The 13671-nt window shown below is 43.6% G+C and overlaps 2 protein-coding genes across 2 annotated transcripts; one reads left to right on the top strand and one right to left on the bottom strand.

The window, feature by feature from the left end:
• Nucleotides 1-701: 701 nt before the first annotated feature.
• Nucleotides 702-5150, bottom strand: LOC132998302 (protein phosphatase 1 regulatory subunit 3E). Its single transcript, XM_061067859.1, has one exon. The coding sequence runs from the start codon at nucleotides 4894-4896 to the stop codon at nucleotides 3970-3972; it is 927 nt and encodes a 308-aa protein (XP_060923842.1). The 5' UTR covers nucleotides 4897-5150; the 3' UTR covers nucleotides 702-3969.
• Nucleotides 5151-7357: 2207 nt separating this feature from the next.
• LOC132998138 (uncharacterized) lies at nucleotides 7358-8989 on the top strand. The gene is made up of 2 exons (XM_061067637.1): nucleotides 7358-7579; nucleotides 8098-8989. The coding sequence occupies exons 1-2, from the start codon at nucleotides 7358-7360 to the stop codon at nucleotides 8920-8922; spliced, it is 1047 nt and encodes a 348-aa protein (XP_060923620.1). The 3' UTR covers nucleotides 8923-8989.
• The last annotated feature ends 4682 nt before the right edge of the window (nucleotides 8990-13671 follow it).

Raw genomic sequence — 13671 nt, 5'->3', positions numbered from 1 at the left:
ACAACCACTCAAAGCTCTTTACAGTTTTTCCATTCATCCATCCACACACAGTCATATAGAGTGTCTATGTGCAGCACTTAAAGATCACTCACACAATGCCAGCAGTGCCATTGCCAAAGGACACTTTGGCAGGTAGACTGGAGGAGCCTGGGATCGAACCATCAACCTGGACAACCCGCTCTATCTCCTGATCCACAGCTGCCCTCTGTCTTTTGTTTCAAAGAGGCCAGTTATACATCCCATTTTATCATTACATTTTACATGATCTTTTTTGGTGTGCCCCACCTTTTCCTGCTTCAGGCTGCAGCACCTCCCTCTCATACACAAACGGGGGCGTGGCATGAGACTGTAATAGATTCAAGGACATGACTGCAGCCATGTCCACAATGGCGTTGGCAGCTGCCCACTGCAGTGTGTCACCTAATGAGCAGCAGCTCTTTGCAAGTTAGATGCTCTGCTGCCCTCGTACACAGACACCTGGGGAACACACGCATGCACAGCTCTGCAGTCACACACGCACTCGTTTTAGGGTTTGAATTATAAACTGTGCAGGTTTGCTAGAGGCTGAAACATTAAGGGAAAGTCCCTGTGATGAACATGCAACAAATCATATTTAACATTCACAACGTCGGCCGATAGAAACTGAATAAAGACTAAAGATTGGTTTGGGTTATTGTGAATTTAAAGGGGCTGACAGAGTGTTTGGTTATCATCACAAATGCCTTTATTTACCATTGTTTTAACAAAAATATAGGTTACATTAAAAAGGAGACTAAAGAAGAAGAATACAGTTATGGTGAAACATTCACTTCAAAATATGAATCTCATAGTACAGTTTAAAACAGAAAGTGCTGCATAGAATTGACAGAAAACAATAAACACTGACTCGAAAGCAAATCCAGAAAGAAACCTCAGTGTCATACAGTGGTTATGAAACAGACAGAGGTGATTTCAACAGTAAGAGAAAAGAGCAGTAAAATATTAAAAAGGATGGAGAACATCTTGGTTAGTAGCTATTCACAGGAGAAGCTTTCAGTACACACACCCTCTTTTCCTTTTCCCACTCAAAGTGCATTACACCTGATCTGACTGAGTCTGCTCAGCATCAGCTACAATCATTAGTCGCTCGTGGCAAGCGTTTCAAAACGCCACATTGCATTTCCCCTTTTTGTCCAGATGTGTTCCTCAGTTTACATGCCCTGCAATCACCTCATTTCTTCAGAATCACTTAGCACCTTCCTCCTCTTTCACACATCTCTATGGTAAACTCAGAATTTAGTAAGGCAGTGTACACTTGTAGTCGTGCACATGTGGTTTCCAATAGCTCATTGCATTCAGATACACTGCTCGCGTTTCGATTGCACATTTCAGGGAAGATTCCGCAACATCTTTTAGTTAATATAAAACATTTTGAGAGAAAATATCACTGTGCACGATGATTCCTATCCTAGATTTGATTAATAAGTGTGCTTTTAGGATTTCAATTTAATTTAGGCTCATACTCTATCCTCCAGCTTCACAGCATCGTCAGGTAAACTTTTCATAGCTCACGTCTCTCGAGTCCACTTTTAAAAATGCTTCAGAATACACGCGACAATGAACAGTTAATAGGAAGACATTCAATATGACACATTAACACATTTACATACATATCTATAGATCAGTGAGCTCTGATACAAACGGTGACGTATACGTAGTTTGAGGTGAGAATCTGAACCAGAAGCCCTTCGTTTGCTCGCGGGTCAGGATGCAACAATAACAACAGCAGTGAGGAAGACAGCAGGATAAACCTGAGCAACTGATATGACAGTTTTCACACTTTTAACCAGAGTAACATGTTGTGGAAAATGTAGAGAGATCGTAGTCAGACAGTCGAAGAGAATAATGATGATCATATGTTAAAATCTAAGAATAAAAGCCTCCATCTGTAGCAGATGACTGGTATTGTTGCATCCTGCCCACATCAGTAGCCTCAGTCTGAGTAACTAATGCTTTCTGGTTTCACACTGCATGGATGCTTAAACATAGTTAATAAAAACCAATGCAGACAATATGTAAATACCCACTGATTAAACAACGTAACACACAGTAAGCTCTGCCTGCTACAGCCAGATCCTTTTCATTTATTTTTTAATCCAGCTCTGCGCATGGTGAAGCTAAGCTGCAAATATCAACTGACAGCAGTCCATTTCTCATCTCAGCAAAAGTAGTCTAACAGCATCAGGGAGCGTGCAGCGCCACAACGACTCAAATCATGTGAGAGTTTCAGATAAACTTTTCTGATGGATTCTCAGTGGAACTTCTCCAAAAACTAAGTGGTTACAGGAATAGTCTTTTATCCACATCCCCATTAATAGGAGAGCCTCCCTCTGCTGCCGTGTTGACGTAAACAAGGGCCAAAGTGATGTTGAGATTACAGTCAGAGGACAGGAATTAAAAGCCTCCTGCTCTGCTCACTGGACTGGAGACTCAACTCTCTGCACACGAAAGAATACTGATATAATACAACCAAAGAAAAAAAAAAAAAAATTTGAATAACCGCACCCAACTAAACTCCTACGACAAGATCGAACCCAGCCCAGCATGATTTGGATCAGGTTTGGAAGTCAACTGTGGAACATCCATCAAGGCATGTGGCATGGAAATTAATCGATCAGACAATAGTTGGCAATTTAATAATGATGGAAATATGAGCCAGTGAGCCGGATCAACCCGTTTTGTGCTGATGTGTGAGAAGCACTGTTCCTGCACCTGGTGGCTAGCATGCACCTTTAGAGCAGGGGAAGCTGGTTTGAGTCATGTAACAGCTACTGGGTCAACAGACAACACTGCTCTGATAAAACGTGTAACACAGTGTAACTGAGAACATAAGAAATTAATATGTGTCACATTTAAAATGTACAGTAATGCTGTTCTGTTTGAATGTATTGGTTAGAAAATTATTACTCAGAAAATAAGAATCTGTTTTCCTAATGATCAACGTGAAGAAGAAAAGAAGTCCACAATAATCTGAGGTAAATTTGACCTTGGAAGGTACGGAACGTAACAACCACTCTGAAGGGTTCATTCAGAAAACAGCTCAGGACAGGAATGTTGAAGGCCCTTTGAATGAACTCAGCCTGTAGGAATTGATGGAATATGCATGATGCAGTTAAAATTTGGGGAATTGTTTATCCAGAGGTAACTTTTTTTGAGACTTTGTTGTCTTTGGACTTTTTGAAAATATGGAAAATTTCTTAAAAATGCAGGGGAAGATATGGAACTGCAGTTGAACAGGTGCATTAACAGTAAAAAGGCAGCTGTGTGGGCTGGTGACCCCGGATTGGAAGCCAACAGGTTATATGGTCTTATAGGCCTTATTCTAAGCGTTTAATGGCGATCAATGCATTTCCTCTATTCAAGACATCACTGGATAACATTGAATGCACAACTTCCAACAGCATGGCCTAAAATAAGGCATTTTTCAAGGCATGAAAGTGGGAAATTATACATTAAATTGGAATAATACGCACATAACTGTCAAAACTCTCTTTCTTTTTTTGCAAACATGCAAAACAAAAACGATAATTCGGGTACCACCATGCCATCAGATAAACATACAGCCTCTCTTCAAACGAACAGTGCCCGGCACGTTTTCCGTGGCACGTGTTCCAACATTACATAACAGGAGCATGCCCTCCCGAGGGGCACCAGGCTGTACAGATCCCCGACACCAGGGCAAATGTTCTATCATCCACACACTGGCCACCTGCCAGCAGCTTACCCATTTCAACCCTCGGCTTGTCACCACAGCGCTGCAAAGATTTCAAATGTCGTGGTCAGTTCTTGTCCGTGTGTATGAAAGTAGCGGACAGTGGCAGGGGGGTGGGAGGGGGGCTGGGGGTCATTTTGAACAGGCTACAGTCATCATTAAGGTGGCCGGAGAGGTTTTACGCGCACATTTACGCACGTCACTGTGCCACCGCAGCCTCAGATGAAGTGAATCCATCCGTTCTCCCATTCCCGCGGCGGGGACATCTTGAACCGGTGACGCCGCACTTTGTAATTGTTGCCATTATTGTTGTCCCAGAACACGTGACCTCCGACACAGTATCTGATGGCGAACTGCAGCGTGCCCCCGTCGTCCAGGTAGGTGGGCGTGACGATTTTGAAACGGAACTGGTCGGTGTCCCCTGCGCTGGACTCGGGCACGTAGGACGCCAGGCTGTCCATGAACGTGATCCAGTTGTTGAGGGAGTAGCGCAGGGACACGCTCTTCTCGAAGGCCAGGTTCAGCACACGCACGAAGCCGGACAGGCTGAACTCGTCCGCGGTCACGGTCTCCAGCAGGACCCGCACCTCCCGCACCTTCTGCTCGAAGCCCCGCAGCGTGCCCGGGCTGCTGAACTGCAGCTCCATGAACACAGACTGCGCAGGGCTGCGGGGGAACTTCGTGTCCAAATGGCTCAGCTGCAGCGGAGCTTTGTGCAGCTTGGCCAGGATGCGCTCCGGCACCTCGGGCTCGTCCGCATCGTCGAAATGCTTGACCGAGATCAGCTCCAGCCCCAGGGAGTCGGCGAAGCGGACCTTCTTCTGGCTGGTGGGACTCCTGCTGCGGGGGGACACCTCCAGCTTGGCCCTCTCCGTGGGGGTGGGCAGCGACTTGCACCTCCGCCGCAGGTTGGGGCTCTGCTGGGGCTTCAGGAAGATCTCCCTGCCCCGGGGTCGCTCGTCCACCACCGGGCTCTCGATGGGCTCGCAGGTGCCGTTCATCACGTCGTAGTCGTCCCCGTCGTCCAGCCGCGGGTTGGCCGCCGCCAGGCTCCCGAACAGCCCGGCGATGCAGCTGTAGTTCCGCGGGAGGCAGTTCTTCGGGGGCAGCATGACCGGGGCAGGACGAGCGCACTCCGCTTCCATGGAACGAAGCAGTCCCCGCACTGCAGAGCCCAAGTGGTCGTGATGGGCTGGGGGGGTGGGGGGACCGGCGCCGTCAGGTGTCAGTGTCCCCCTCGCGGATAGGTGCTCCGGCTGCGTCACCCGCCGACACTCCGCGGCTCTGGACCAATGGACCGAGGTGATGCTGTGCGTCAGCAGAGTGCCCCCCCCCCTGCTGATCGGCCACTTCACATCTCCAGAGAGAGAGAGAGAGGAACATATATCTCTCTGTCTGACGAGCCAGTCAAGGACTAAGATGAAAACATCTCTCTCTCTCTCTCTCTCTTCCTCTCTGCGCCGCAACCATCAGCCCCGCCCCCCCCCCGCTGGGCTGCACATGTGTGCTGATCAGTTTGACGTCTGCCGGAGCTCTACGTGCAGAACAGAACGTTCCTCCGGCTAACTTCCCCATCGCGTCACACTGTCACGTCACAGTGACCCAACAGCTCAGCGGGAAAGAGCTCCACCACTTTTACTATAGAATTTCTTTAAATTTTACTTTTTATTGTGACGGAACCCGGCTGGTTGCATAACACAAATGTGAGAAACTGACAGTAGTTCAGCACGTTCAGTCATGCTGCGTTCACGTGGTGTGGGAAGAACCGAAGAAATGCATGTGAGCACCACTCACAGTCTCAACCATAGATATATATGGTCTCAACTACAAGGAGTGTCCCCCCCAAAAAATATGGTTCACGAGTCGCCGAGTTGCTGAAGTCATCACGTTCGAACCTATTAGTATAATTAACAATCAGCTCTAAATGGTTGCACTATATGTGAACTCTTGTCACATGATTGGCAGCTGAGACTGATCAATGGCTGAGTGTGTGTACCGATGGGACCTTCCTCCATCACTTCTGAAAAGAGTCTGGCTCCAAATGCGCAGGACGCTCGCTGACACATTTTGTTTACAGCGTCAATGTTACATTTCCCACATTCCAACTTCAAAGTACATGAACCATAGACTTTAGAAAAGGGTTTTTTTTTTTAAAAGGAGAAAAGTGTCCCCCAGTTTCTTCCACTATCCAGAGATGAATCGAAAATACCTTGGATACGAATGCAGCCATCTTGCACATTTGAAGCAAAATGAACGCTTGAACAAACTGTAGGGTGATAAGATCTACCTAAAATGACAGAGTGCTAAAGTCACATTATTTATAGGTGGAAATTGAAGGATGGACGACATGTCTCCAATTCCTCCCACTATCCAGAGATGAATCTAAAATACGCTGCATATGAATGCTGCCATCTTGTGCATTTGGAGACAGTCTCTGCAGTGACGGATGAAGGAAGGTCAAATCGATACATGCACTCAACCAATCATTTATCAGGCTCAGCTGTCAATCATTAGGTTTCACAAAAAAATGTCAGCATCAAATAACAAAAATGAGCACATGGACACATATAAATCCATTTTCAAACATGACCTATAGGTAGAATTCACCATTAACTCTCTTGATGTCTTCATCTGTGTTTTCTATGTGTGGTGGAATACCTTTTCCCCGGGAGATAGTTGTTTGAACTAATTTTTGTCTCTGTCGCTTGTTAGAAGTGTCATCAACCCCCCATTCACTCGTTGTGAATCCAGTAGCAAATGGAGTCGACAGGAGAAGTCGATTTGTGAACCCAGCAGGGGATCTCCTACTGGGTTGACAAATCAACGTCTCCTGTATTGAGCATTTTCCAAGGAGGCTAAGCAGGGAGCGCCTCACTGGGTCATTTGTGTTCACACATTCAGTCTATGGTCTACACATGCACGTCCTCTGGAGAAAACCCAGAGTTCGTTCCATGTCTGAAAACAGCTTTAGTCTGATAAGGTTTATCTAAGAAGGACAGAGACCATTTTTGAGAAAATTTATTAGAGGTGAAACATACATTGACTTTGTATTTGTCCCATTCATTAACATAGAGGTGGGATTTATGACCTGCCCTGCAGCCAGCCACCAGATGGCGATCGTGACAATTTAGCTTTACTTTTGGGGAGCAGTCATGTTGAACATCTTTTTAAACAGTCTATAGTAGGAGCACACCAACTTCACAACTCGGGAAATGGGACCTTCCGACGAGCACGTGAACGCAACATCAACCCCTCCCCCCTTTTGTTTACGTCACGCTTTTCCTCTACGGGTCGTCATGGCGACAGCGTTGTGAAGGCATCCAGCGCCTCTGTGCTTGTGTCGAGCAGAGAAAACCCTCCAGGACGAGCTGCAGGACTTCCTCAATGACTGCTGCTTCCTGAAGAAACAACAGCGATACACACACATGTGAAATGCATCATGGGAAACAGCCTGCCTCCTCCTGGTGAGTCCCGTCCCTGACACACTGCTGTGACCTCACTTTTCAAACGTATCTACATTGTAAAGCACCAAACAATGCGCACTCCACACGTTATGATGTTTTGTTTAGATCTCACTGAAGTAAACTGACACAAACCAGGAGAGTAATGGCGACATGTGAAGAAGCAGATCTCATAGTGTGTGGATCAGATGAGGAGCCTTCACCACAGGAGGATGAGGAGGATGAGGAGGATGAGGAGCTTTACCAGACACCAGAGAGGGGAACAAGTAAAAGACCTGCTGACATCCTGTTGGACCTCAGTGAGGAGGCCGATGTGAAAGAACTGGAGCCATATCAGTATCATCTGTACTCTGGTGTGGAAGAAGCTGTAAGTGAATATTTGTTTTTCTTGGTCATAGCTCAATAACCTGTACTGCTTATACTGAGGGCTGAGCAATGTCTTTTATGTTGTAATTGTGCTTTGGCAACACGTGTGAATGTCATGACAACAAAGGTTTTTGAAATGTAAACATTTAAATTGAGCTGATATATTCTTACTGCAAAACCTTCGCCTGTTTTTACTGGATGTCATGTTACCTTTAAGTAGTAGTCCTTATTAAAACTGTACATCAATTGTTATATTATATCTATATCATATATATATATATATATATTGTTATATATGTTATATTTTCTTAGTCAGCTAGTCATCTATTTACAAAATGTTTTAGACTAATTTCTGGTGAATTATATTCCCAGTTTTTTATGTAACTCATCTGTAGTATTTTTTTCTGATGTCAAATCTATACAGTCTCACAAAATGATAAAACACTTCTGGTATATTTTCAGTTTCAACACATCCAAGCTGTTGTTCTCATACTTAACAATATATTGGTTTTAAAACAGGTCTGTGGTTGGGACAGAGTGGCTCCACTGAGCTGCATTCTTCTGACTCAGAAGAAAGACAGGAAACCAGAGAAAAAGGATGCAGACAAACCAACCATCTCAGAAGATCTGACACCTGTTACTTCAGAAGGCTCACGCAGCATCTCAGAGCAGCGCTGTGAGTCGTGTCCAGGACTTTGTAACCAACAGGGAGAATCTTGCATTGTCAATGCTGTGGCAGCTCTGCAGCTAGATAACACAGAATGGCCTTTCGTCAATGCCATGCAGAAAACTGCATCACATCACTTCCCAGAAAGGACAGAGGAAGGAAGAACTCTTGGAGAGACTTGGCGGACTCATCATCTGTCCTCAAAATGCACCGTGTCAGAGAAAAGACCTATAAAGCCTCAGAAACACAGCCACAGGCCCAACAGCACCGTGGTTCCCATCAAGACCTACACATTCTTACCACCAATCAAGACACAGCATCTGAATCTGAAGGTTGACGGCCAGACCTGCAGTGGCAGGAAGGCTTCAGGGGAAGCGAACTTGCAGGAAAGAGGTTTCATGTTGGATAAGAGAAGCGGGAGGAGAGGAACAAGAGAGGAGCTTCCCAATCACCCTGCAGCCCTGACCTCCACACACCAGACATGTCACAATAACGCACCCTTGTCTTATGCAGGAAGTGTTTCTATTCCCAAAGGGTATCAGGTGCCCGTGTCCACCAAACCTGACACAGTGCAGTACGGGCGCTACATGTCGGGTAAGAGCCTCACACGGATCCTCCAGGGCAGCACTGCAGCAGGTGCCCAGACCCATCTCCAGCCCAGCTGCCTGTTTTCCTAAGGAACAAGCTAGTGTGTGCCGTCATGCTGTGTGAAGCCTGTGCAATAAAACCTGTAATTTCATGTGATGATGATGGTACAACAACTTTTAATATCTCAGGTTTTACAAAGTCTTCACTGCATCGTAGATGGAAGACATTGCAGTAATTGCAGAATAATTAGTTTTTCATCCTCAGTCCAATATAAACCTTCAGAGCATACTCACCATAACAATAGAAGTCCATTGTTGAGCTCTTTATGTCATCTGGGACTTTATTTTCCTCTGACCAGTTCCCACAAGTGCTTCTTCAGCTGTTCAAGTTGCCTAGCAACATTTGCCTCTCACAATCTGCTTTTCAAACCACATTGAATTTAGTATTGGTATTGCACATGTAGCCTCTGTCGATATAAGATGGGTAAACTGTGTCCAAACTCCTGTACCTGTTCAGTTTACCAGTCAGTGTACAGTGTACACGGCTAATCAGAGCATTAATATATCAACATCCTAAATCAACTGTGTTACATTGATCTCAAATGTACTACTTACATTATGACAACCTGATTACTTTATTATACTACCTCTTTTGTATTGAGCTGCGTTGTGAAGTAAAAGAAACCTACAGTTAAAGTGAATAGAAGTCTGGTTCTATCTGGTTTTTGGATTTAGTGAATTTAAATAAACTGGAATGGCACAACAGTCCCCTTAAATTCAAAGCTGCACCAAATTTTACACTCACAGATATCATTCCCCTAAATGTACCTATGTTTTGCATCAACATCCATGTTGAGAAATAATTCCTGCATCAGCACCAATATTTATTAGGTTATTTGCTGACCAATAGCACATCCTTCCACCATGTTTCATGATAATCTTTCCAGTAGGAGAACAAATTCCACACTGAAGAGAACTTCAACCTATTTATTCCCCTGAGCAAAGCTGTAGTCTGGTTGTTTTATGAAGTCTCAGAAGAATGTGTTCAAATCCAACACACTTTTTTTGTTTTTAATATTTCAACACGTGTTAAATATATAAAATATGTCAAAAATCTAAACTTGCTCCAAAGCCAAGGGATCTTCCTTTGGATTGTGACAGAAAAAGGAGAGGAAATTAAACAGTGAAAGGTAAGAAACCTAACGTTAAAGTTCCCTCAGTTATGGAGTTTCAATTCCAGTGTCTCATATTAAAAGGTTTCTGGCTGAGACTGAGATTTTACTTTGATTCTAGGTGTCTGCATCTTCTACTGGGAACAGTGGCTAGCAGCAAGCGAATGCTAACCAATGCTAGCTTGAAACAGAAGAGGTGTAGGCCTATGTTGGTGGATTCTTCATGTCGACATGACTAAGAGAGCGATTGGGAGTTATATTGTCATGGTGTAAAACATCTCTACTGTAATATACGTTAATTTAAATAGGTTGTGCAAATGTAGAGTAATCAGGCAAACTGGGAAAAATTGCAGGAAAATAGGCTAGCTAAGAAATCTAACTAGAGTAACCTGACAATGAGTCAGATGAGGGAAGTGAGAAAGCTCACTTGTTAGTTTCTTCCACTACTATTAATGTATTTGTTTCATAATGTTATTTTAATATTTAAATCAAGTTTTACTCTCTTGTGATGCAGTCTGAAGGATTATACTACATGCAGGGTCACAGTCGCATGCCAATGGTGTGTGTGTGTGTGTGTGTGTGAGCAGATTTAGGTGAAGAATTAAGTAAAATTAAAATGGTGATTTGAGAAGTAATCTATAAGAATAGGTAAGACATTATTTTAACTATTTTCCAGACAAAACAACTAACCAACACACTTTGTTCTTTTCCAATTTTTCAGATTTAATGGCGTAGGACTGTCAAGACACCCCTACTTTAGACCTGTCATACTGGGTAAGTATATAGTATTGTACGTGCTGGTCTAGAACCTAGTAAATACCCTCTTTATACTTAAGTGATGCATTTAACCATTTCCATTTCCATTTTAAACCAGATATATATAATAAAAACCTAATATATGAAAACAAAAATGAGATAAACTGAGATATACTGACACTGTGCCAGCCCTATGTGATATAGTTGTGTTTTCTCAGACAGGAACAAGCAGCCTCCCAGAATTACCTCCTTTGATGGTCTTGTTGTGTCTAGGAGATCCCAGTAAAGCCCAGTACATTATCATGGCTGAGAACAACAAAGTTGCCATCCTGCTCCAGTAAATGGTAAATGGATATATATTTATATAGCGCTTTTCTAGTCGGATGATGACCACTCAAAGCGCTTTACAGTACAGTTTCACATTCACCCATTCACACACACATTCATACAGTGCATCTACTTGCAGCACTTTGTTATTCTATGGGGGGCTATTGAGGGTTCAATATCTTGCCCAAGGACACTTTGGCATGCAGATGTTTCAGACTGGGGATCGAACCGCCGACCTTCAGGTTGGAGGACGACCACTCTACCCCTCAGCTACAGCCGTCCAGTATGAATGTTTAACATGTAAATTGTTTGTACAATTTAATTTTCAACTATTTATTAAAACCTAACTAGAGAATTGCAGATGAGTTCTTACTGTATATACAATATGTTGTGCTTGTTAAGGGTTTATGTACACTTGTCATTTTTGTCCAACGGACCTATATTTCAGTTTACATTGGGTTATCAATATTGCTGTCCATGTCACCGTCAGTTAACTGAATTCATATAAATACTGAAGACATGAGAATAAAAATTGGTTAAAAAGTAGTAGTCAGAAGCTGTTTGTTGTGTACAGCTTGGCTTGTCATTTATCTAGTATATGCACTAATGCTATCAGACCATAGAAGTTTATAACTCATAAAAAATGTTTTGAAGTTGAAGGAGTGCAAGTCTATTTCCAATGTTGTACACCAAATAATGTTAGGGTATTTAACTAAGAGGGACAGGTGCCTATAAAAAGTTGTCATCAAAGGCAACAGCCTCTAAACTTTGGCCTCAAAGGTAACTGGGTCTACACATCAGTGACAGTTTCTTTTGCCACCGAAAGGGCCAATAAGAGCTGCTGCTGCCACGATTTGAGCTCGCCCTCACGGCACAAACCGGGCGAGTAATGGCGACATGTGAAGAACTGGATTTCACAGTGTGTGGATCAAATAAGCCCCCTTCACCACAGGGGGATGAGGAGCAGCTTTACCGCACACCAGTGAAGAGAAGAAGTATAAGTCCTGCTGACATCCTGTTGGACCTCAGTGAGGAGGCCGACCTGAAAGAACTGGAGCCATATCAGTATCATCTGTACACTGGTGTGGAAGAAGCTGTAAGTTAACATCTGTTTTTCAGGGTTATCGCTCAATAACCTGTACTGCTTATACTGGGGGGGGGGGGGGGGGGTGCAACAAAATAGTATCAATAATTATTGATGCTGTTTTGATATTAATTTTCAGCAATAGCAATAGAACGAAGGTTCAAAATAACTCAATTTAATTTGTATGATTTGTATGCATTGTGTAAGCACGGTGAAGGGGTGCAACACATGAGATACGTCTTTAAACTTTTAAAGGATAATTATATAATTATTTTTATCATGATATAAATTTGGGTCGTCCAGTCTTACTTATATCTTCTGACTATTTTAAATGATTTTTCTCCTAACTTTTGCATTTGTTTTTGGTCATTTTGATTCTTTGTCTTTGAATGTCTGAATGTCATGGCAACAGAGGTTTTTGAAATGTAAATATTTCAATTGAGCCGATATTCTTGTGAGTTGTACATAAATTTTAATAGTATATATATATATCATATCTATATTGGAATATATATAACATATTTTGTTAGTCAGTGGAGAAATTACATGATATATATTTTCACGTGACAATATGTCAATTCTATACAATCTCACAAAATGACAAAACACTGGTATATTTTCAGTTTAAGCACATCCAAGCTGTTGTTCTCATACTTAACACTATATTGATTTTAAAACAGGTCTGTGGTTGGGACAGAGTTGCTCCACTGAGCTGCATTCTTCTGATTCAGAAGAAAGATGGGAAATCAGAACAAAAAGGGGCTGAAAAACTAACCATCTCAGAAGATCTTACACCTGTTACTTCAGAAAACTCAGGCAGCATCTCAGAGCAGCGCTGTGAGTCGTGTCCAGGACTTTTTAACCAACCGGGGGATTCTTGGTATAGCAATGCTGTGGAAGCTCTGCAGCTAGATAACACAAAATGGCCAGAAACGACAGAGGAAGGAAAGACTATTGGAGAGACTTTGCGGCCTCATCATCTGTCCACAAAATGCACAGTGTCAGTTAAAAGGCCTGCCAAGCCGCAGAAACACAGCCACAGGCCCATCAGCACCGTGGTTCCCATCAAGACCTACATATTCTTACCACCAATCAAGACACAGCATCAGAATATGAAGGTTGAGGGCCAGCCCTGCAGTGGCAGGAAGGCTTCAGGGGAAGCGAACTTGCAGGAAAGAGGTTTAACGTTGGACAAGAGCAATGTGAAGACAGTAAGAAGAGAGGAGCCTGTTGCAAACCCTGGGCTTCCCAATCACCCTGCAGCCCTGACCTGCACACACCAAATATGTCACAATAACGCACCCTTGTCTTATAAAGGAAGTGTTTCTATTCCGAAAAGGTTTCCGGTGCCCAGGTCCTCCAAATCGGAAACAGTGCAATACGGGCGGTACTTGTTGGGTAAGAGCCTCACACGGATCCTCCAGGTCAGCACTGCAGCAGGTGCCCAGACCCGTCTCCAGCCCAGCAGCCGGATTTCTTAAGGAACAAGCTTGTGTTTGG

Source organism: Limanda limanda, chromosome 3, assembly GCF_963576545.1.
Source record: "Limanda limanda chromosome 3, fLimLim1.1, whole genome shotgun sequence".
Lineage (NCBI taxonomy): Eukaryota > Metazoa > Chordata > Actinopteri > Pleuronectiformes > Pleuronectidae > Limanda > Limanda limanda.
The sequence above is the reverse complement of the archived record's forward strand: the minus strand, read 5'-3'. Positions and strand labels throughout refer to the sequence as shown.